Here is a 25,338-nt window from a genome sequence, read left to right on the forward strand (position 1 = left end):
CGTGCCAGAACCTGCACATACATCACTCTGCACAGTCACTGTCCTACACCAAAATGAAGCAAGAAGAAAGAAAACACATTTTTTTTAGGGGAGGAGGACTTAAAAAGTCTGATGAGAGGAGTGTTTCCAATACTCCAATAGTTTGATGTGGTTAGAAACCGGATCACCTGGAGCCAACCAACACAAATATGGAGAGAACATGGAAACCCACACACAAACGCCGGTCAGGTTTGCACAGTGCTGAACCGGCTATGTATAGCACCGTAACACGTACTGTCAGAGTGTGTTGCATAATTTGTATTTAGTACTGCAGATTTGCCTCCTTGTGGGCGGGCTGTTCGATTTGTATCATGTGGGTGTGCAGAAATCTGAGAATGCTTGTGGCCATCGTGGATACCAAGCTGATTGCATGCTAACACAATGATTACAGATGCCTGTTTGTGTAGCTGTGCACCCTCCGAGCCAAAGACAGAATTTAAACAGCATTTTGCTCGTAAAGTCTCCAGTTTAGGTGATAGAGTTCACATCCCAGCAGCAAAGTGACAAAACAAAGGTATTATGGGGAAGATGTTAACCCCTAATAATCTGTGTGGTTTTAGCAGTACTCCCCTGTAAAGGGGATTAGGATAAGTGTCCCATATATACTGGTAACGGTCCGCTTTGCTTTCAAACTAACCCCTTGTTAACCTACTTAATTGTTTTGGTGTCTGTCGTCATTTCTGGCACAAAGGACAGTGCATAACTGATGAACAATATACAGACATTCAGGGATGGGAATGGAAAGGCTGCCTGGTATTTTGTGAACAGTGTGAACATGAGCAGAGATGGCAACCTCGCAGCATCAAAGTTCTCTGAAATCCTTCTCTGCAGAGAAGTTACATTTACATTGACAGGAGCATAGTCAGGAAATCCGGGGCCCCTCACGAGATGTGACACTGACTACAAAGGATCACAGGATCACAGGAAAGCCTTATTAATCCAGACTGTATACCTTCTCTCTAAACTGAGCTCTCCTCTGTTATTAATGCTTCTGATACACCTTCACTATTTTGTCTGGTCCAAAGCCTTGTTAAGAATGGAGGGATTTCATAACTAAGTATGCATTAGGCTTTCCTCTCCATCGCAAACTGAAGCCTCACTCTGGTATCCAGGCTCAGTAGCTCTCCTGCCATATCAGAAAGTGTGAGACAAGACTAATCCACTTTTGATCCTGAATCCTGCTTTTAACATATTGTTATTCAATGCAGATCTCCATCCTCCTTTTTACCGTGGACTCCTCATTCATCCCCTTTTCCCTTGAGACACACTTGTACATGTAATTAGTGTGTGTAGCTGAAAGGCCTAGGCCTCACTAAGCCACCCCATCACTGTTGACTATGACTGCATTTCCATTCTTAGTCAGCTTCTCTCTGGCAGCCTGAGTGAGTGTTTGCAGTGAAAAGCAACTCTTCAGCCCTCCAGAGGCCTTCTCTCACTGCAGATTGCACGGCGCTGAATGTCTCTTTGTTCTGTCTCTATGTGTATTAGATTTATGTTGGCACGCAATATTTTCAGGAAATCTTAGCGGAGCACTTTCACCAAAATTGATGACTAATGGAATTCCTTTTTATCTATTCTATCATGCATTAAAATCAGAATGGGGAGGCAGCCACAGTACTCATGGATCCACATGAGGAGATCCAGGCCTATAAAGGAACACTTTGCCTGGACTAAGTCTTGTAAGTTGTCATGTAGGGCCACAGGGTGTGAGTGTGTGTAGCTGTGTAGAGATAATGTGATAGTCTTTGGAGAGACAGACCATTGTCATACTCCAGTACAGTGTTTGGACTCTTAATCCATCCCACTCCACAGGGACATTGCTGCATCTAAACTACTTCTTAATGCAATGATCTGAAATTAGCATTTTCTTTCTGAGTTTTCTGATTTTGAGAACATTGGCAAATAGATGTTGGATTTTATAGTCACCTGCAACGGAAGTCTTTGAAATCAAGAACATGATGTTGATCATTTGAACAGTTTTTTTATTTGTGCCACAGACCTTTGTGGAGTAAAACTAAACTGACTCTGAAAACCTTCACTTTTCTCAGATCTGAGTTGATGAAATAGTGCTTTAATAGGTAAAGTTATGTTGGAGAATGGGGGGGACCATCTCTTTCAGATGCTACATTATCAGTAAATCAGCTCATTATCTGTTGCTTGTTCTCATCTGTGAAAGAAGCAATAAAGCATGAAATGCCAACGAATATCGAAGCAGTAATATCTGTAACTTTTCCAATAATGTAATATAGTCTATATTATGCTGAAATGGGCCACTCAATGAGTAGCCTACATTAAATATCTGCACATTATTTTACTTAAGTTACACTTTGAATGCAGGAAATGTAAGTAAATGTTCTCAGTGACCAGTTCCACCACTATAAAATAACTTTTCCGTTTGGGTGTTAGAGTGGTTATTTCTATTTTGGTAGTCCAAATTACTCCAACGTGTTCCTTTTTACGTGTTTTATTTTGAAAGTCGTACCGGAAGCTCTATGGTGTCATTACAGCGGACTTTGCAGCCTCCTCTCCTCTCCTCTGCCACTCTGCGGCTGCTGGTCGCTGTCATCATGCAGGTGGAATCTGCGCAATGTAGCTCAGCGTAGAGATCTCCAACCAGCCACATAACCGGCCTGCAGCGCTCATACACCGGACACGACTCCGGAGGTTAGGCTGTATCTAGCGCTGTGGAGGGAGCCAAACAATAAGACACTGGAAATAAACCGAAAATTAGATTTAAAAAAAAAAATGCTTTAACTTGGTGATCATAGGTTTCTTTAGATATACGGGCTTCATCAGTTTGACACCAATGACAATGCAGCTAAATCAGGAGTTCATCTAAACATTAGTCTCCTGTGGGAACATTTCATAGTTGTTGTGCTGATGCTGTCAGTTGCTGCTTTTCTCTGCTGGCGCAGTCTAACTCAGCTGGAGTCGCATAGGATGACATACAGTCCTATTGGAAGTGACTCCCGCAGCTTGCCAGGCAACAATTTCCAAGAAACGAAAAGGACATAATCTTGCGGATCTTTTTTTTGCTCTAAACACACGGACACGATGGATGAAGGTACTGCCAACGAGACCATCCCAGATCTGAAAGACATAGAGGTGAAAATCGGACGGAAGACTCCCGAGGGTTTGCTCAGGTGGATGCGGGAAGAGGCGTCCTCTGTCCGGGGAGACGCCAAGCTGACCACCGCACACGACACCGGTAAAGAGACGGGAAAGAAGAGTTTGGATGAAAAGATCAGGAAATTGAAAATGGAGATGGTAAGAGTGCTGTTGTCGACTATGTGTATGTTTGTGTGTTTACGTGTGCGCGTGTGTACGTGCACGCGCGAGAGTGGTGACAGGCTGTTGAACGTCTGGCAGACTCTTGTTTTCCAGGATGTGGCATTCCTTCTTCTTTTATACAGTCTATGGTGTCATTTAATGAAGTCCCCGCCGTATTAGCATATCATAATGATTTAGAACTCGAGCCAGCTCTGCTTCACTGGACTGTTGTTGTGAATATTAAACATTTATCGGCAGATCAGCTTGTCGGTACTAAAAACAAAACAAAACACCAAGAGGAATAATTTGAATAAGAAAATGCTGTGAAAATGTGTAGTTTTGTATTTATTTTTACATATAACATAAGGGAAACATTATTTAGTTCAAATATCGACATGTCAGTGCTCTCTGGTGGACAATGGTGACACTGCTTCTACTGTAAATGACCTTAAACCTAGTTTGTCATTTTCGTACTGCAATTTCTTGTTAGACTCATCAGCCGATTTATCTTTATCTTTAATAAGCTAATATCGGCTTGGGCGATTTATCGGTGTGACTCCAATTGTAGCTCCCTGTAAATTCTAAAACAATATTTTCGTTAAATGTCTGGAAAAGTGTCCTTTCGAGAGCAGTGGAACAAAGAGTCAAATCATTTTAAATGTCTCCCTTTGCTCTGCCTCCTGTGGCATTTTAGGAAATCCACTTATTCACTTTTCTGCCAAGAGTTAGACGAGAAGATCGATACCACTGAAAGCGTATCGCCAACTCTTGGCAAGAAGTAAACAAGTGGGTTTTTTTTCTGATTAGTTGCAATTAGTCTCATATAGTTGAATGTATCTGATGTTACTGTATGAAATGCATCAGTGATATTTGTCCTTTGAAGACTCTTCATACTCAGTCAGCCAATGAGTTGACCACATGCAAAGAATTCATTGTCTATCGATTGTCTGATGGTTAACACTCTACCATTCAAAATGTGTACTTTTTCTTTGACACCACTTTGTTTCTACAGTACTGGGACTTAGCTTTGGTGTGATATATTGGTACATTATCCCCCTGAAATATATTTTAGTTTCATTCATTTGAAATGGGATAAACTGATTTTGTTTCTTCTCATATTTAATAATTATTACATGTAGAAGTTTACGAACTGCAATCAAACTTTTTTCTTTGGACACATCCTCCTCCAAACAGTGGAGGTCTGTAATAACGCACCACTCTGCTGTTGTTTTTACCCCATTGTGTGATCATGTATGTCATACATTCCTCTGGTTGTGACACATTACACATGCACCGCCACCAAAACTCCCCAACAAAGCAAGCTGTCTCCTTAGAGAGTTCCTCCAAAACACATTATCAGTTTGGTGACATGTCAGAAATTTAAACTTATTTCACTCCAGAGTTGTAGTAACGCCACCGTCATGATGCTGGCAGGCAGACCAGACGTTCTTTAGAAGTCAGAAGAGTCCTAAAGAGGAATTAGTGATCTCCCCACTGTAACTGAACATTTCCTGATGAAACATTATCAGCTACACTTTTAGGAATGTGCGCTATACTATTTGGCCCTCTTTCCAATATATATATATATATTGCAGCAAACAAGAGAGTGTGCACAGAGATTCTCTGTGCTTTGTTAACATAACATCCCACTGGCTATAGCTCAGGGCCGCCCGCCACTGTTTCAGCTGATAGCACTGTCTTGACCGACGGCATCATAGCGAAACCGCTGCACCCACCCTCCGGTTCCCCCTCTGGTAACACAAATGCACCGTTAGCCCTGTCAGCACTTCTGCTGTTGTTTGTACTGTAGCGCTGTTAGCACCGTTAGCTGCGAGACGCCGGCTCAGCCGTCGCCATGGTTGAGAGCCGCTGAGAGGCAATCAAAATGCTCAAAATGCTCCCAATTTCATATAGCACGAAACCAGCATGTACAAATTAGGATACTGCATGTCACATTTATGCATCATATATGATACAATATTATTATAATTAACGTAATATAATTACAATGATATAATACATTACCACATGTTTCAGCATATTAAAACCATATTGTATGAAACTTAAATGTGAAGGAAACTATTATTATATAATTTCGTAACTTTGCATCATGCCATTGTACTGCTCATTCTCACACTATATGACAACTCAAACTCGGTGGAGGGAGGGAGTCAAAGGTCTGGACCCAGGCCCTAATATGCCTAATATGGCATTTGACTCGTGTCATCTGCTCTTTTTTATTCTTTACTTTCAGTTGCTAGAAGATTTGATTGCAGCCTTTATCTTCTCTTTACCAATTCCCCCCTTCAGCCATGCATAAAACCTTTTTGCAAAACATACATGTTGAGTTACACCATGAATGTCCCAAATTCATCAACTCCATCAACATCCATCACGATAGGTGGAGATTGAGCCTTTCCAGTCACATCAAAAATCCCTCATCAACCACTGCTTGCATCATGATGGCATGCAGGTACATTTAACAGCTCAACATGTAAAAGCTAAATAAATGATATACCAGGTCAGAAGAATGAAATATATTGGAATATGATATTGGTGGCATCAGTTTGGATCCTTTCAGTGACATAATCCCCCCAGTTCTGTCTGAAACCAAACACAAGCTGATACTTAGTCTGCATTTCCTATCAACCTATACATTTCATAGGGAATGATGACAATTGTTAGACTATATCAAAATGGCAATGTTGAAGAGAAATTGAGAAACTTTTGTAACCTCCAGACACCAAAGTTCCCAGTTTGGATTCACAAAGCGTCCAGAGAGTTTCTATAAATCTGTCGAGAGCAGAGTGTCAGACTGATTTGTTCACAGTTTTAGCCATTAATCCAGTCTGCTGCAAGAGAGGGAGGACTGGGAGAGAAGTGATAAAGAGCCTCTTCCTAACTGGAGGGGAGGGTAACTTTCAGCACAGAGCAGGACCACTTCTTTCTCTCTTTCTCTGTGTGTGTGGTTGCTTGATTCATCTCTGAGAGTGGTGTGGTGTAAGGGGAGTGCAGAAAAAGAGTTCCCAGCAGCACTTTCATCAGAAATCTGCTTAGTAAGATGTGCTGTAACGCATGTGCAGAGTGTCTGCAGAGTAATGCTAAATGGAAAAGCTGAACACATGCACACACCCGTGCATGCATACTTAATCTTGATGTGTGTGTTATTTCTCACTTTTTTCTGATTGTGAACACTTTCTTTCATACTGATTATAATCTTATAAGGCCCACATCCACACACACACACACACACACACACACACACACACACACACACACACACACACACACACACACACACACACACACACACCATGTTAGGTTATATCCGCTTCTTTTTCTCACTTTTTGTGTATTTGCGAGTGGCTCTGTGTCTCACAGTCATCTGTTACTCTCCTGTATCTGTAACCGCGCAGCATGGTGATGGTGGGCTGCAGCATCTGTCTGCTGTAAGATCAAGGATGTGTGTGTATCTCTGTGTGTGTGTGTGTGTGTGTGTGTGTGTGGGCCATGTTTTAATTAAATGTGGCTCTGCTTCTTGTTAACCGTCAGTGTAATCTTTATAACATATGTTCGACTGAAACAAACACACTGTCTTTAACTTTTATGAAAACTTTACACAACAAAGACACATTCATCCGCCAGAGTTACTATTTTTATGACAAATAAGGCAATTGCTGTACAATCTCTCTTTCTTTGCATGTCTAGCTTACATACAAATACCCTGTGGAGGTTACGGTTTTGACCACTAGCAGTGCTATGGAGTAATTATTTGGTGCCGTTTTGTTTGGGCATTTGGCGATGTGACCCACATAGCCAATGGTTTCACACTATTTCGTTGATCAACTGTTGGTGGTGGTAACACAAAACAACATGGCAATGCATGAGAAAAAGGCAGGGAAGAAGGTGACTGCTAGTTTGCCGTTTAAAAAGACGGTCTGTCATGAAACCTAATATTTGTCTTTGCTTACTAGACTGATTATTTTCATCCCCAATTAAGCAGTTTTCATTTCATAGTTTAGTCTATATAATGTCAGAAAATAAATTCTTATTTTCTTTGACCAACTGTCTAAAATCTAAAAGGTATTACATTTATACTTGATATTGAACAAAGAAAGCTACAAATCCTCACGTTTCAGAAGCTGGGACCAGATGATGTACAGTGGCACTTATGCTACAGAGACGGCTGAAACATTTAATTCATTATCAGAAATATTGCTGATTAGATTTCTGTCACCCCACTAATCGATTCATGAACTAATGTTCTGGCGCTTTGACCAGAATGTCAGAGAAAGAAAAGATCAAATATAGAGACGTATGGAGAGCGTACTTCATTAGTGAAAAGGCTTTTGGTCTGATATTCTCAACTGTCTGATATCTGGCTTTGGGCTGTCTGCTGACATCAAGCATTTTACAGCACTGTGAGCTGAAGTCAAATAGATGTTGTTGTTGATGATTTTAGTGTTCCTGTATATCTGTGTGGGAGCAGTTTTACAGCTTCTGTCTTGTGCATTCGTCTGCAGCTGTCTAATGGAAGACACGCTCTCCTCTGATCTAAACAGATTTACTGGATACAGAGACACTCCTTTAAAACCATACAAGACTGGCCGCCAGCCACACACACACACACACACGCGCACACACACGCACACACACGCACACACACGCACACACACGCACACATACTAAAGGCCCTTTGTATACTAGCTGCTTTTTGTATTTTAGACATAATCAGCTTTCAAAGGGAGACATACAGAGTGAATGCTGTGTTATTGCTCTTCTTCTTTCTCCATGTCTGTTTGTATCTCTTTCCCCCTTTGCTCTCTATCTCTGTCTTCCACCTCTGGGCAGACGGATGACATTGCAAAGTCAGGTTTTAGTGCCGAGCTGAGCTGTAGGGAATCAAAATCTCGTCTATTTAATGTCAGTCTTCTTTCTCTATCTGGCTACTGGCTGTCTTCTCAAAGACTTTGTCTAATTCAATTTCAACTTGCCCTTGAACCGAAAGGACTTATCTTCCCTCATAGCAACTGGAGCATTTGGATTCCTCAAATGCGCCACAGGAAAAGCATAACAATAACAATGTATCATTCTTACTACTGTGCTAAAAGTATTTTGACTGTTGAAACCACCAGCGCTGAAGAAGTATGGGGAAAAGGAAATTGCTTTAGAATATTTTCCAGGCGATATTTAAATTTGGAACACATGTATTTTCATTTGGTCCGACTTGTAATGTGCACGTTGTGACATCATACAGTCTGTCCTCCTTCTTCTGTCCTGTTTCTCAAAGACGATACACAGGGAAGAAAAAGCAGGTCAAACAATGCTTTGATCAGTCAAATACAGAAACCCAAGAGACAAAAAACACGGATGAGTGGAGATTCTTTTATGGAGCATTCAGCGATGAACGCAGACAGATGGAGCAGTTGGAGGTTTACGGAGAGCCCGGGGCGACCTTCTGTCTATTGAGACTGTAGGGACACTGCAAGGACGCTGTATGTCTGCACAGTTAGATTGGGAAGGTGAAACATCAGACAGTGACACCAGGGGACATGAGAGAGAGAGGGGTGTTTATTTTGCTGGTGTACGAGAGAACGAGTGTGTGTTTGTGCTGTCCCTGCTGGCAGTGATGCAGCAGTCTGTTAGGTATCTGTGTGACTTTGGGAAGCTGTTTTCGCCCTCATGGGAGAGTCTGCGTCATCGATCAGGCTTCAGCTGTGCATACGTTATCACGGTGCACTGTATCATGACTGAATATCCGTCTTTAGACACTCAATCTGTCAATACATGATAACAAATTAACTGTACTGTACACATTCCCCTAAAAGAAAGGATAATCTGATTAGATTCACCTTGCTGCTTCATTTTGCATATTGATGAGGGAAAATCAGTCCACCATAATATCTCAAATATACCTTGAAGGAAAATTCTGTTTTATTACAAATTGGATTTCATTTTTAATGCCATTTTTGGTTATGATAACTTTGCACTCACCAACATAACTGATGAGTTCATTGCAATGAAAACAGATTGCAAGAATTACGAGTGGTCAGCCAAGACGAGTTGTAAACAAGCCAACAATTGTATTATTACAGATTAGAATCAATGATGGCCGAAAAGTACATAAATAACACCTGATTTGTATCATTTTAATCCTTTAATAAAAGGAGTTAGTGACAGGCCTTGCGTTATTTGAAAAAAGGTCGGTTGACGAAGAAATATCATGGAACAAAAGTGGCATTTCATAACTTCTGGCACATTTGAACAGCAAATATGATGGAGCATCTAGTGTCACGCTTGTGAATTAGAAAAAATACATGTTGAAGGTTAAAAATAACAATCACATAATACTTTCCTTTCTAAAATGTGTCAGAATTGTGAACTGTGTCTGTCAAACAAGTGATCCAAAACACTGCACCACAATTTGCTCTGCCACAAAATCCAACTTTTGGCGGAAAGAATTCCAAGAAAGTGTCCAACGAAAAACCTTCCAACAGTGTTCTCAGTGTAAAGCTGTTGGAGGTTTGTCTGATGTGTTTGGGAGTCGTGGTGCATTCAGGGTCTCACTAGTTCCGTCTACTTTCAAAGAGGTACGAATGAGATGTTGCAGCATATTATTGTCTATCATTCAGTGGATCAGTTATTTGATTAATACACTTTTTGTTATTTTACTTAAATGTATACAATATTTAGTTTGATATACTTGTGTAATCATGTTTATCTTATAATAAATCAAAGACGCCTGTCGTGTAATTCTGCTTTGTTTCACTTAATGATGGTGTTATGAATGTTCACAATAAGACAGATTATAGAACGTCATTTAATTTAAGTAAAATCGTCGACCAAGTGACGTGTCCCTCATTAACAGATTCATCCTAAACAAAGAGTAATAACGAATATTGTCTGAAGTGTAAAGATTAGATTAGATTGGAATGCGTTACTAATCCCTAACGGGGAAACTCATTTGCTGCAAAATCAACTCTTACAGACAACGAACAATATAAACTTTCAAAGCACACAACAAATACACAGTACAACAAATACATATGACCATAAAGAGCCATTTAAGACATGAATAACAACTGAGAGATGGTATATCTAAAAACCAGATCCAGAAATGTTCATTATAAAGTCAGTCATCTGACTGCTGCTGGAACAAAAGACCTGAGTCATTCAGTAGAACACAGAGGCATCCTGAATAGAGCACTGAATGAGCTTCTGAGTCTGTTAAAACCACAGTGTAATGGATGGCCTTCAAAATACAGAACCATTGTTAATTTGGCCATTGTTCTCAATTCTACAGTGACCTCAGGTGAGTCTGGGGAAAGGCCAATCACTGAGACAGCCTTTTTGATCATTTTTGTCCAGGTAGACACTAAGATATTTGTATAACTGGGCAATTTCCATCAGCTGACCCTTTATTATCACTGGAGAGTCCTCCTCCTTTCTTCTGAAGTTAATAATAAACTCTTCGGTCTTCCCAACATTTCATTTGAAAACATTTAACATTCAACCTCTCTTTTACAGGACAGTTCATTGCCTTGGTTAAGTAGACCAACTAGGGCAGTGTCATCTGCAAATGCAGGAAAAAGAGCTTTCCAGAATCCTATGGATCAGCCGGGGCCTGCTTGGCCTCATGCCTGAGCAGGAAAACTGAAATCTGTTCGGCCGTGTACTGATGGCATAGAAGTGATTAATGTGTGTTTCAGTCCTCAAGGCTAAAACTAGCATGCCTAACCCACTCCCTGCTCTCATCCTGAATGGTGTTACATAAAAGCATTTTGGTCCCCAGTTTGACTTCATCGTCCAATTAGAGGTTGTAATCAATCTCAGATGTATGACAAGATAAAATAAATTTCCTGCTGAAAAAGCAGCATAATTCAAAACGTAAGACACATCAAACTGGATGGATTCCACTGTTGTTACACAATGTAATACCGTTTTTGTATTTTACAATGTTAATGTCTGGATTGATAACCCACGGGTTTAAACAGCATTTCAGTTAATTAAACCACACGCAACACCAGTCAGGCATTTTAGACAATGAAAAGAACTAATCTACATTTCTGCTTGTTTTTCCTTGCTTTCTTTTTACCTTTATTCACTAAAACTGTTCTTTCTTAGACACTGTAATGTGATTTATTCCGTGCATTTTTTGAGGAAAACTAATTTGAATTTAGGGCAGTGACTATGATGATTAGCCTGACAATATATTCTTTTGACTAGTTGATTAATCATTTCATCTTTACAATGTCTGAACATTTTGAAAACTGCGCATCACAATTTCGTTACACACAAGGTGAAATCATGATGCTTGCTGTGCCTGAACAACAGAGAATGACACGCTGAAGTATGAGAGCACCCATGGATGTATCTATATTCTAGACAGACAGCCCAGCAGCAGAGTGAGCACAGACCGGTTGAGTGCTCAGGATGTTAGCGTTGTGCCACCTCAGCGCTGACAGGCATGGAGCTACTTTTACTGCCACCCTCGTTAGGCGCTCAGTGCCTGCCAGCTGAAAAAAAACCTCAAACCTCAACCCCACCCCAAATGTCTGACTGTGCCCAGGGACGCCACACACACACACACACACACACACACACACACACACACACACACACACACACACACACACACACACACACACAGAAAGCTGTGGTTGTTGATATTCTGTCTGGCACTCCTCCCTCCGATGCTTTTATTTGTATTTCCAAGTACAGAAAAGGTACTAGATAGAGATATTCATAGCTGTGTCTGCCAGTTGTAATTCAGCCAACAGTTTGCGTTTGGCATCAGCAGATCTACACTACATTGATCACACAGCTCATTCATTTACATCCTGCTTCATCTTAGCTGTTCCAGGTGTATTTTCTGTATCCTCCTTTATAGATTTGGAGACAAGAATCTTTTTACACACGTTAACTTTACATTCGTTTGACCTAATCCCTAATAAGCAGCTAAGAGCACGTTTAGAGAGCTACAGTGAGATGGTAGTAAGTGCTAGCACGAGGTGTCGAGGTGTAGCCTGAACAAAAAGTGTTGTTTTTTAGCCTTGTGGAGACCAAAAGCTGGTCTCCACAAGCTTAACCATCCATGTATTTTGGGATTAAGACTCGTTTTTAGTTCAAATTAAAGTCATGCTTTGGTGAAAGTTTGGGTAATGGTTCGGGTTCGGCATGTACTGGTTATGGTTTAGGTTTGGTGAGTTAATGTCCTCACAAGTCACATAAACAACCCATTTAAAGGTTTCAAGTCCATCAGACTAACACTGTTTGTTCTAATGATGTATGCCCATATTACATAGCCATGGTAACAGAGTGCGCTGTAATATTCAACCCATATTATACATATAAGGATGCAGTATCTGAACTGATGGTTACCAACCGTAGGCTTGTTACTCCTTGAAATTAAGCAGCTTGTGTGACCCCTCAAAGGTCATTGCCTAAATTTGGACCAAAGATGCATTTTTCCTTTTCTGATTGTATAATTTGAATGATTTTTAGAAGAAGAAGAAGAAGAAGAAGCGGTGAACATATTCATTATTTCACAAAAAAAAGACACAACAGATTTTCTTATCACCATGTGACCTCTTAGTTTTATCTAGGGACCCCCCGGGGGCCCCCAGTCCTCAGTTTGAGAACCACTGATCTAAATCACACATCTACAGTGGGTCTGATACTGAGAAGGATGAGGGTAAGAGACGACTACATGTGCTAGTTTTACCCTACCCAGCCAGAAGTCACTGTTCTGAACGGTGAATGGTTTAAACAAAGGTCAGCCACCTCCTACACACAGAGATGAGATATGAGACGTATTATTTTCTCTACATACACAGTTTTCCTTGTTGATGGAAGAATCTCGGGCTCTTAATCACACTTACAGCGAGTTGGGATTTTGTTCTCAGGATCATGACAGGAAAAAACTGACTAAATCTACAATGACGCATGACGATGGAGGCATAACCATTGATGCAAACATTATGCAGGACCAAGAGTTAAATAGCGTTGGCAGGTTGAAAGAATCAATACGTTTCTCTCCAGAGGTGGAGATTAAACGACTTTTTAGGGACTTCTATAACACTGCTACAGAACTGCTACAAGTGCATGTTTTTGGCCAGTTATATGCACATTTTACTGTAAAATTATGCTTTACAGCTTGTGTGTGGACTTGTCTATTTTGTCTTACTGTAATTGTTATTACTGGGGCCACTGCTATACACAGTATATTTCATATCGTTGCATTATAATGTGTATTTTGTTTATGGACTAGTTTAGTAAAACACAGTGGTGGAATGTAACCAAGTACATTTACTCAAGTACTTTATTTTAAGACAAATTTTAGGTACTTCTGCTCCAATATATTTAGAGGAAATATTGTAGTTTTTATTCCACTATGTTTTTCTGACAACGATAGACTTTCTCTTGAGCAGTTTTACAGAGTGGTGCCTTTAGTTACGTAAAGAATCAAAATACTTAATTAACGCTAAAACATAATTTGGTCATAAACAACAGATGAAGTCAAATGTACAAAAACTATACGTTGTAAATGTAATCTTGTATGAAAGCTACCTGAAAGTATCCATAGTTATGTGAGACAAAAGACGGTTTGGTAATAAACGCTGTTTATGAACTTCATTTTAAGTTATGACTCCAGAAAACCGAGCTACAGCCGCCTTGAGAAAGAAAGAAACAGAGACAATCTAAATGGCCACAGTGAGAGACAGACGAAAGTAATAAAGAAAAAGAATATTAGGTGGAGGATACTGAGATAATAAAAGACTAAAAGCTTAAGCTTTGAGAGAGACTGGTTATCTGCAGAGAGGGTGGATAGCTTTGAATGTCGGTGCCATATATCACCTCTTGGCCCTGCACTTCACCGCAGACCTCTGCTAATGTATTCTGGGGAGGAATTTTCCATGACCGCAGCCGTCTTATTCCTCTTATTCATCGTTTAGCTTTTTCAAACTCACACACACACACACACACACACACACACACACACACACACACACACACACACACACCAACACACACACACACACACACACACACACACACATGCACACACACCACATTAGAAGACACCAATGGCTGTTATTTCTGATTCATCATTACTTTATTTATTATACCAGGTGACATCATAACTAAATGCATGTATTAGTAGTTTTGCACCATTTACAGGGCATGTAGACCTCTTTTTCATGATTTTATTTTTTAAATGTGTCATAGTTTTCCACTGTATCACACATCTCTCAACAACTTCTCCTGAAGAGTTAGTGTTGGTCACATGTCCCTTTGAAACAGTTTAATACAAGACGTCTGCACTTTGTATCTCTTTCTGTTTTCTTTTGTTTCCATCTCTAAGTTTTTTCGCTCTCCCTTTACCTTATTTGTTTCCACAGTGGTTGCTGCGTACCCACCAGCTTCTGGTATACTGTACCTCCAATTATGGTAATCTGCAATGGTTTAATAGCATTATAATGGTGTTTGCGCTTGCCTGTGGAGCCAAGGCTGAATGCTTAAATAAACATCTGCAGAGTCATGATGGTTCCCCAGGTTTATAGTTTGTCTGGTTCTCATATACAACATATTTCTTTCTATTAAAAACTTTCAAATCATGAACTTAATTAAAATAGTCATAAAATTTGAAACATAATCCATATCTCCTTTTTATTTCTCCGCAGGTTCACTTGCGCTCGGTGGACGTGAAGATCTTGCAGCAGTTGCTGGCGGTCCATGAAGGCATCGAGGCGGTGAAATGGCTGCTGGAGGAACGCAGCACGATGACAAGCCACTGCAGCAGCCTAACCAGCAGCCAGTACAGCCTGGGCGAGGGCCCGGACACCTCCTGGAGAGGCTCCTGGAGCAGCCTGCAAGACCCCAACGACAAGCTGGATAACATCTCCATCGGCAGCTACCTGGACACCCTGGCGGATGACATGGATGAGTACTGCCCCTCCAGCTCGGAGTCTGTCATCTGCTCCACCACGCCGCTGGTCTCAGAGGCTACTGCTGGGGGCCGGACAGGGGGAGGCCCTGGGGCCACGGTTACAGCAGCTGGGGTAGGAGCTGGGATAGGGGTGAGGCCTGGTTCTGGGGCTGGGAGTGGGATTCGGGCTGGGCCTGATGAAAATGGAACTGGGGTTGGTAATGGGATGAAAGGGAAAGGGGGGACTGGGGTTACAGCTGTCACAGGGGATGCTGGGATGGGAAATGGGAAACCAGCTGTTCCTTACAGCTCTGTCCAAGCCAAGTCTGAGGGCCCCAAGCAGGACTCTCCGATCTGGACGAAGGCTTCAGAGACAGTTAGAGGAAGCCTTGTTATTAAGGACAAAACCCAGGCCAAAGTTGTTAAGGCTAATGGTGTCCAGGAGAAACCGATCACACAAACAGGCAGCCCAGCCCGCCTCGGCATCAACGAGAAACTGGGAACCGGCCAGAGCCCCAAACTCAAACCTTACAAAAATGGAAAGATTGACTTGGAGACTTGCAAAATGAATGGCAAAATGCATCTAGAGTACGACGCACACTGGCGGTGGGTGCAGTCGCAAGAAGATGTGACGTTTTTATAAGATGGATAATAACAGAGGAGACTCAAGCCACTATTGAACACTCCTTCTGTAACATCAAAGACCAGATCACTGATGGATGGAAAAAGAAGGAGAGTGAACTGCTGTTGTGAAATGCACATAGCGAGGCTTTCCTTGTTGTAGGACACTGGGTTTGACTGACAAAGAATCACTTTTTTTGTCTTGTTGTTTCCTCCTGTGACTGCACTAACTTTCTATAAAACATTGATGTCAGTATTAAGGTGGATGCACATTTCAGGATTTTGACCATATTAAGCCAAACTGGGTTGCCTCACACAAACTTAGGAAAATCGATTTATAAATCCTGTGTCATAGTTTTTCTCAGGGTCTTTCTTTTTGTTCCCTGATTTCTTTTCTTTTCTAAAGCACAGTAAGACGTTCTGTCGGGGAGCTTAAACGTTTTAAAATTGCTTGACATCAACCATTGTAAATTCTAAGATTTGAATTATGATTTGACCGACTCATCCAGGAAATAATATCCATATGATACAAAACTTCAACCCACACCCAATCTATAATTCAAACCAAGGGACCCAACAAAGATTATTGCTCTGGGATATCCTTAATTATTTTATACGTCCTGCTGTGGACCTTTAAGTCCACTACTAACAGCACTGATAGAGCTGGTTGTACTGCATTTAGGTTAGTTAAAGACCCAAGTATTCCCCTATCAACCCATTAAGTTTGAGTCACAAACTGAATTTATGGTATAAACTCTTTGTCTTAGACAATATAACTGAACTCTTGATGGTTATAGACAGTATTACTAGATAAAATATTAATAAAACATAAATATAAAACACCTTTTGCTAAAACATGTAAATGTGTTTCTCCCCAAACTTGTAGCTGCCTGAATAAAAAGTAGCGGATATTAAAATACAAGATAGACCATTGAGGTTCGTAAAAGTTTCCCTCATTGATAAATGATGTGCCCGCTGTTAGCATTTGTATCTTTGTGGAGCTAAATACCTTCAGTGCTTAACCAACCATCTGCAATATTGTATATTCACTGAATCGCAATACAGCTACTCTGTGCATCAGGTACTAGTCGTGAGTGGTTGTAGGCAAATACTGAATATGGCTGAATATTGTTTTTCCTTCTTTTAATCGTTATGGTAACCTGTGTACGTTTTTATAAGCAGATGTTGTGCCTGATTGGTGTAAACCTTAACTATGCCTGTACCTTTTCCTCCTGAGATGATTGCACTGCTGTTATGATAATCTCAGTTTTTTTTACTAATTTTGTTGTTATTATTTTTGCCTCCTCCTGGCCTGCTTGCATCGTGTACACATGGCTAGACCGACCAGTCTGTGTGAGTGTTGACTAGTAAATACATTGGCTGGGTGGATATTGCATGCCCTGTGCTGACAGCTTTATTGGTTAAATTATGAGAAATGCGTGGAAGACCTAAAACAATCGGAGAAGAAAAGCAATACTTCTTGAAGCCTTTCTTGTGGCTTACATAAGAATCCTCATCTCAGCAAATCTAATATTAATGTCTGATCTTCAGGAGTTTCCAAGACTACTGACAGGGAGAGGATGTGTGTGTGTGTGTGTGTGTGAGAGAAAGAGACATATACCGACTGCCTGCCTGATCGCAGCATGGCATGTCGGGTTTGTATAAGAATAGAAGAGCCCCAAAGGTTTTAAAGCGTTTTCCGCCCCATCATCACAGTGTTACTACATCTCCCACCAGTCTGCAGTTAGTCATGTTAAGAGGGGTAGAGCGACACACTTGAAAAACGGAGGGGAGCATATTACATAATCGTTACATAACTTTTAATGCTACAGTAACCGATACCTTGTCAAAAAAGAAAACTTGTAAAAGGTTTGGCTTACCCTCTCTCCTACCTTATGTGACCTTCTGTAAAAGCTGATATTAAATTAAAAACGTTGTATGCACATCCGTACCCCTCTCTAGTCATTATGGTTCAACATCTAAAATGTTTCACTTGAACTCTTTCCTTTTAGTGCTTTTAGTGAATAGTTTGAAACTTTTCAATACAGTGAAGATTATATACCAAAAAACGTTTTCCATACGTTTAATACGGACACATTTCAGTCAGTACCAAAAAAGTAAAAGGTTTGATACCCAACACAGCTCTTTGCATCCTAAAAGTCCTGGGCATAGTTTTTCAGACATTTCATGCACTGTAAAACGATATTTATTTAAACTTTTTTTGTACCACCCACTTGACTAAGTGTAGGCCTACTGTAGGTACTAAGCTAGTTAGCCGGACATGCTAACGATGGATTAAACATACACTTTTATCCAGCCTTTACACTTCAACATGGGAAGAAATCCAAATCATGGAAGGTTTTTCATGGTTTAATCAAACTCAATTGTTGCCCTGATCTGGCTGTTTCACTTCATACAAAGACTTAACTGCTTACATTCATATATGTTGTTATAACATTTTGACTTTGAGTCAAATAAAGCCGGTCCATCTTCGATCAATCCCCTTTCTGCCAGAACTAACTGTAAAGAAATCTTTATAGGCAGCTACAGTAAGATGTTAAACTCAGCATCTCCATTTCTTTGAGCCAGTGAAGTGTTTCCTCTCTCCTCCTCCTCCTGCCTTTCTTTTCATTCTACTTTCCACCACACTGGTCTGATGGAAATGTTCAGTCTGTGCCAACCCACACATCATGCACACACAATGCCCTCTCGCTTTGAGACAGCACCATGAAGCCGGCACCACAGAAACAGCGACTGTAGGCTGGTCCTGAAGACAGGAAAGGAAAACTGCTTAAACTGGACCCTGAACTCTTGATCAAGTTGGCACATTTTAAAAATCGTATTCTTTCACGCTGAATCTTTTTTTAATACCAAAAGAAGAGTGTCAATCTATTGCTGGACCCGTATTTCAACCATGGTATATCATCCAGCCACAGATATGAAGTCATTTGAAACCTCCTTCCCTTTTTAACATATGTGTTGGCTGTAAAACAACACTGCGTGCCAAAAAGACCGTCTGCTCTGCTAGTTTGTGGTTTTCTTTCCAAATTTGCAGAGCCATATGAACAAAAAAAAAAAAGATTGTAGTGCCAGGAACAAACCTGTAAAACACATTACATCAAGCTATAGTGTGTCTGTCTGAAGCTATACACTGTAGCCCAAGATGTCATGTGTTTTCAGTGGGCATATCCAGTTTAAAATCAAAACATGTTTTAAATCACTCACTGGCAGAGATTTAATGAGTGCCGACAGTCTAGGTGCCAGAATAAATCGCCTGTGACCAGATTGTTTTTGAAAGAGGGATAATAGCTGCTGTGTGTGCACATGGATAAGAATGGAAGTGTTACTAACTGGCAAGCTGGTGGAAAATACCTGTAATAGTTCAGTTTCCAGTATTTTTTTAGAGGGTATGAAGAGGTAAACACATCCCTGAACTCTCCTTCCCACCCTATTCTTTTATGATGTCCAGGATTCATCAGATGCCCAGTGCGTGGTGTGTTTGCCTTGGCTTCAGGTGCCAGGCACCCTCCGGCTATTCTGGGCAGCAAGACAAACAGCATGATTACATAGAAGAGTGGATATCCACAGGGTTGCCATGACAATGAGCTTCAGCTCCAGTGGCAACATAAAACAATGTTCAGTGCGGCGCTCGTGGCGCTATAGCAGTGCTAATGGCAGGTGAGATGAAAGAGATGAGATGACTGGTGATGCAATTTAACACGTGGGTCTGAATAATAACAATGATGTTTATCGGTGATTTGTGATGAAACCTGACTACATTTAGCAGGTACCGCTGTCTCAAGAGGAACCCTTGTAAGTTTTAACTAATGATCTTGTTAATGATTAATTTACGAATGTCTTATAGTTCAATAGTAAGCCATAAATATGAACAAACGTTGGGTTTCCAGGTCGAGAAAAATCACTTATTTCTAGAATTTTAAACTGCAGACATGATAGATTTTAAAAAGTCAGACACTCATGAGCATTTGATTCATGATTCCCAACATCTAATTACATTATGACCAAATGCAAATACAATGCATAAATGCCATCAATTGCAGTATTTTACCAGTAAGCCAACGTTTATCCTGTTATAACTGATCTATAGAACATTGGTAAATGATTTATATAACAGGAACAATGCCATTATACCAATGCATTAGATATACAGGCGTACTGAGGGAATAGGAATTAATCTGCTCAAAGCATGTTTTTTCTAATGTAATAATACAGAAAAAAGAGGGAGGTATTAACAGTGTTGAGACTCCTCGAGAGGCAGGAATCCTAAGCCATCCAAGATAAAAATTCAGCAAGTTAGGGCAAGTTTTTCATTTTCATTGCAGCACAACAATATGCACAGTATATCACTTTAAAGTAATTCTGCTTCCTTCTTCTGACATTCCCCACTGCTCTGTTCTGCATTAGCACACAGCTCTGCTACTCTTTATATTAGCCACCTGTAATGCTTTTGTGAGAAGCTACAGTAAAAGACAGACTCGCTGTGTCTCCCTGGAGGCAGAATAGAGGGATAAACAGTGAGCTGAGCGGCGATGCACACAGCATGCAGCAAAAAAGGAAACTTCCACTCCCGGGCCTCCTGCTGTTTTCGTCCTTCCTCTTAACACAAACATGCACAAGCACAATTTATCCCAGGACTGACGTGGGTCTCTTGGTACCTGACAGCTCCCCAAAGAGGCACCATCAAGCATTTCCTTTCCTTGAATCTTATTTATCCCTGTGTGTGTGTTTTGTTCACATCCCAAACTGCTCAAAGAAATGGAAGTGAATTGAAATAAACCCCACTGAGTGCACACTGGGCTCTGAACCGGGTCCAAAACTTTACTTAGGCCACACAAAGCTTAGAGGATTGAAAGACAAAAGCCAGAGAGACCGACTGCAGTTCGCTGGATCAGTCAAATCAATATCTTGCTTGAGTGAGTGGAACATCTTTTATTTTCATGGTGCATTTTAAATATTTTGTCCAGAGAATTTCTTTTTTTTGTGAAGTGGAAATGTTAAACAAATAACTGATTGTGTTTATTAACGTGGAGAATTATATTATGCAGTATGTAAATGATGAGCTTATCCAATGATTAAAGATATTTTAAATGTTTTTGCTTGTGTTTTTATTCCCTTATACAAACTGTATCAATTATTTCCCCTCCAAAAAAAGCAAAACAGCAACTTAAAACCTCCCTACCTTCTCTTGATCAGCAGCTGTTTTGCTCTGCTGATCTCTTAATGTAAACTTCTCCGAGTGCTTTCAGTGAACCATGTGTAGATTTATAATCAATACTTGGCCCGGCCCTCCCACAAAGGTTTATCAATACAGATACATTAGCACTCAAAGCACTCAATAGTCATTTCCCAAAACAACGACAGTATAGTGTGCTGTCTGATAAAAGTAGAGAAAGCATCACTGTCCTTCCGGCAGGAAATTGAAAGGTGTGGGGAGTTGAATTGAATGGATTTTGAACAATATCAAATCACCTGATATTCAAAACGTTCCGCTCTCAAGCTTTCAGCTTCACTAACAATACATCATCAGGAGCAGTTTGGTGTGAGGAAACCATTGCAAATAAAAAAAAGACCATAGAGCAACACATGTAAGCTTCACACATACTTGCAGGCTACATTAACACAAACATTCAAAGTTGTCATTATCACGTAAATGATTAAGTTCCTTAGAAGCTTTTAGGCCACTGTTTAAGGAAGGTTCATATCTACTCATAGAAATGCTTCCTTAAAATGAAAAGTGATCCAGTATTTACTTTAATCAATTATTTTATTGTTTGAATTAAATCTCTTAGGTGATCTGGTCGTGTTAGTTGTTTGACTGTGCTTGACAAATAATGAGTATAATAATTGTTATAGAAATACTAATTTGCGAGCTTCATTTGGGTTTAATTCCACTATTTCAAATAGTGTATTTCAAAGTCCGTAAAATAAATTAACAAATTATGAGAGTGCACATCAACAATAAATTCCCCTAACATTTTGTTACAGGGCTTACTTGACATTTAGGGTTGGACGTCAGATTGCATTGCTGTTTCCCCGTTTCCAGTATTTTTGTTGAGCTACACTAACCAGCTGCTGCTTGTAGCTTCATACTGTACAAATACGAGAGTGGTACCAATCTTTTCATGGCAAGAAAGCAAGTATCAAACATGATAATTATGATAAATATATAATTGTTGGTTACAGCATCCATCTCGAGCATTGACACGTTCAATGATTCCTCCCTGACATGCTTACATCTTCATAGGGTCATAGATCAAAAGGGTTTATCCCCACTATGACATTTGAATTTAAAGTGCTTCCCAACTGACGTCATCCCATGTATGTGTTCATGTATAAATCCAGTTTTATTCATGCCCCCCACCCTTCTGGTAGCAGCTCAGCAGGTATCAACCTGTGTAATCTAACAACAACCTCTGGGCCCCTTTGTCTGTCTAATTTCTGACTGGGCTGGGATTATAAAGGAGAGGAGAATGGCGGGGATGTGATGCAGTCTGCAGATCCAAACATAAGCTTGTCGGGTTAACAGATTGAGGTGATGATGGCGGGGTGTGTGGGTGAGAAAGTGGTGTTGGTGGCAAAAGGATGAGTGTGATGATGCCCTCTGGGTGGGTGAAAGCCAGGACACCCAACTGTCAAGGCTGAAATTTGGATTAGTGAGGGGTACAAAGTGTGGTTGTCTTCTTTTATCAACTTTCAGCTGAACGTTAGTTTCCCCCATCCACTTTCCGCAGTCGGATTTCACCACGACCTCTGTCGGCAGATTACATTGTTTCTGTCATCTCGGTGCAACAATAATGAATGGAAACAGAAACTTACAAACTGGATGAAAGCTTTGACATGTGTTGCTCTAAACACTGATGTAGGCTATACATGAGTGAAATGGGAAACATCCATCCACTCTGATTGATTGACAGGTGATGCAGTGCAGAAACACTACAGGCATCTTCTTTTAGCACCAATAATGCTGAAAAACATATATACATTTTAATTCAAATAACAAATGCAGGACAATTTATACATAACCACTTGTCTCATACGTAAAACAGTCCGTGCAATGTTTCCCTCAGCCTCTAGAGAAACTAAAGCAGTGCTGACAGTGTGCAGCTCTGTTGAGAAGATGAACTGCTGTGCTGGTGTGAGTGTCAGCCATTGATTTTCACTGTCCAGGAGACAGTGGTTTTGTCTGGTAATGCACAGCTCTGCTAATTGAAGCAGGCTAAGTGTTTGTGGCTGTTGTTAGACGCCTGTGTCAGCGGACTTTCATTTTACAACCAACAACCACAAGGAGCCACGAGACCCGCTGATGCTCTGCACGCTTGTAGAGCAGCACATTTTAACTTGCAGTTTATCGACTGATTATGCAAACGCAACGGCTTCAACCTGCATTCTATTCTGACTGGCTGGCTATTTTTATTTCCACTTGAGTGTGTTTTTTTTTCCACAGTGGGTGGTAAGTGTATGAAGTGATGGAAACAATGTTGGCAGGCTGTAAACGCACAGTTAAACAGTGGGAAGGTTTCCTGCTTACAAGACAGGGTGGAGGACACAGCAGAGACACAGGACACTGGGGGATGATGGAGAAACATGGACAAAGGAATCGCTTGACGTGTTGGGAATTTGCTTTCTTGCTGAGAGTTAGATGTGAAGATTGATACCACTCTCATATCTTCACAGTAAGTAAAGTACGAGCGGTACACCCGGCAATTAAATGGTTCTATCAGGTAACTCTGCCTCAAACTGTGTGTATTTTCTTCCAGCTAATTGTTGCTTCCAGTCTTTATGCTTAGCTATAGCTATGTGCTGGTTCCTCACAAATATGAGTGCTAATTATCATCTCATCTAACTCTCATAGAGAATAAGCATACAATATTTCAAGAAATATCAAACTACGTACAACAAATTGTTGGTTAATTAGAATAGAGGTACAACAGATTATATCGAAGTGCTCTTGGAAAAATGACTTTATATTTTAAAATACATTTCTGGAAAAGTAAAAGAATGTGAAAGATGTTTGTTGTTGCTGTAAAATTATAATCAATACTCAGTGAATAGTGATGTTATAAATTACACCACAACACAGCAAAGATGCATGTAAACTCTTGATGTACACACACCATGAAACACATGAACACTTTGTGCAGATCCAGTGAAAACATATCTGCTTCTTCAGACCTCTGTGGTTCTGTCAGCCATCGAATCAGGTTAAGGATAATGGTTATAATGAGCCACAGACTGCAACCACACAGTACCACTAATCTCCTCGAGTACCTCTCAACGTCATGACAGAAACCATTGAAAATAGTTAGTCTTCCAAAATTGGAAGGGAAAACACCACAGGCCCCTCCTCCCCTCAGCCTCAGTGTGGTGTGAGGAGAAACCTCAGATCAGGACCTGTTTATCTTCGGGTGTTGTCCTTTGACTGAACGTCAGCACAGAGGGGACAAATAAAGAATTTCAGGAATGAATGAGTGAACAAAAATGTAAAAATGTAAAGGTGAGAATCAAACTGATTCATTGAAAAAAGGACAGAAGATTTTGTAATACAAAACACAAAAAGCAGAGGAGTGTAACATTGTTGTATTGGGAGAAGATGAGCTGTTATAGAGTGATTCACATTTTAGTTTTCATTTCATGGTTAAGTATTGAATGGATAAAGAAGCCTTGCCAAAGAAGGGGAGAGTATGAGCTCACTAAGTTGAACTTTATTAAATCAGATGAAATGAAATTGTGTGTGGATTTGTGAGCATCAATCTAGTGATGCCAGATTTGAGCTTCTTCACGGTCTGTGACAAAAGGGGCTTCAGTGGATTTGAGGAAAATCTGACACGACCACAGCCATGATATTAAGAATTCAAAAGAGTATGGGGGGGACTCGCTTTTTGCTGTGTTGTATTATTAGAATTTTCCTCGAAAAACCAATGCAACAACATAATAGTCACACAACAACACAGTCCATTTTGGCCAATTGCAGATTAATAATGTTAACTCTTTTCTCTGTGCTACCCTCACATACTGTAGCTTCATGTTTTTAATCCCATCGTCTCTTCCTCCCCCTTACATTAACGACTACTCGGCTCACATGACAGTTTGTTAGGACGTTCCCAGACGGAGGAATGTGACACGAGCGGGTTGCTACCGTCTTGTGTTTTTTACTCCAGAGGTCCCCGGGATCTATGGGACTCTGAGGGAAATAAACAAAGGGGCAGAACTAGGCCGTGGTGTTCCCACCGAGTGACGTGATCTAACGTGGGTCAAGGTCAGCAGAGGCCAGGGTTTTTGGGAGTTGTTGTTGGGAGATTCCAAGGGCTACACGAAGACTTTGCGGTGAAGTAACTCATAACACGGTTGAAGACGGAGCCATCTGTTTTGTGTAAGCGTATCGTGCACATGTGTGTGTGTTTTCAGTTCCTCAACAGGGTTCTCCCGTTGCAGCATACAAGCTGTTGTAGTTGAGGCCA

General features: G+C 40.6%; 1 protein-coding gene across 1 annotated transcript; it reads left to right on the plus strand.

Annotated features, from left to right (window-relative positions):
• Nucleotides 1-3,093: 3,093 nt before the first annotated feature.
• lurap1 (leucine rich adaptor protein 1) lies at nt 3,094-15,881 on the plus strand (the record flags this gene model as incomplete). Its single annotated transcript, XM_079157923.1, has 2 exons — nt 3,094-3,306; nt 14,994-15,881. 2 exons carry the CDS (start codon nt 3,094-3,096, stop codon nt 15,879-15,881), a joined length of 1,101 nt encoding a protein of 366 aa, XP_079014049.1.
• Nucleotides 15,882-25,338: the final 9,457 nt, after the last annotated feature.

Source organism: Pholis gunnellus (assembly GCF_910591455.1).
Source record: "Pholis gunnellus genome assembly, chromosome: 4".
Lineage (NCBI taxonomy): Eukaryota > Metazoa > Chordata > Actinopteri > Perciformes > Pholidae > Pholis > Pholis gunnellus.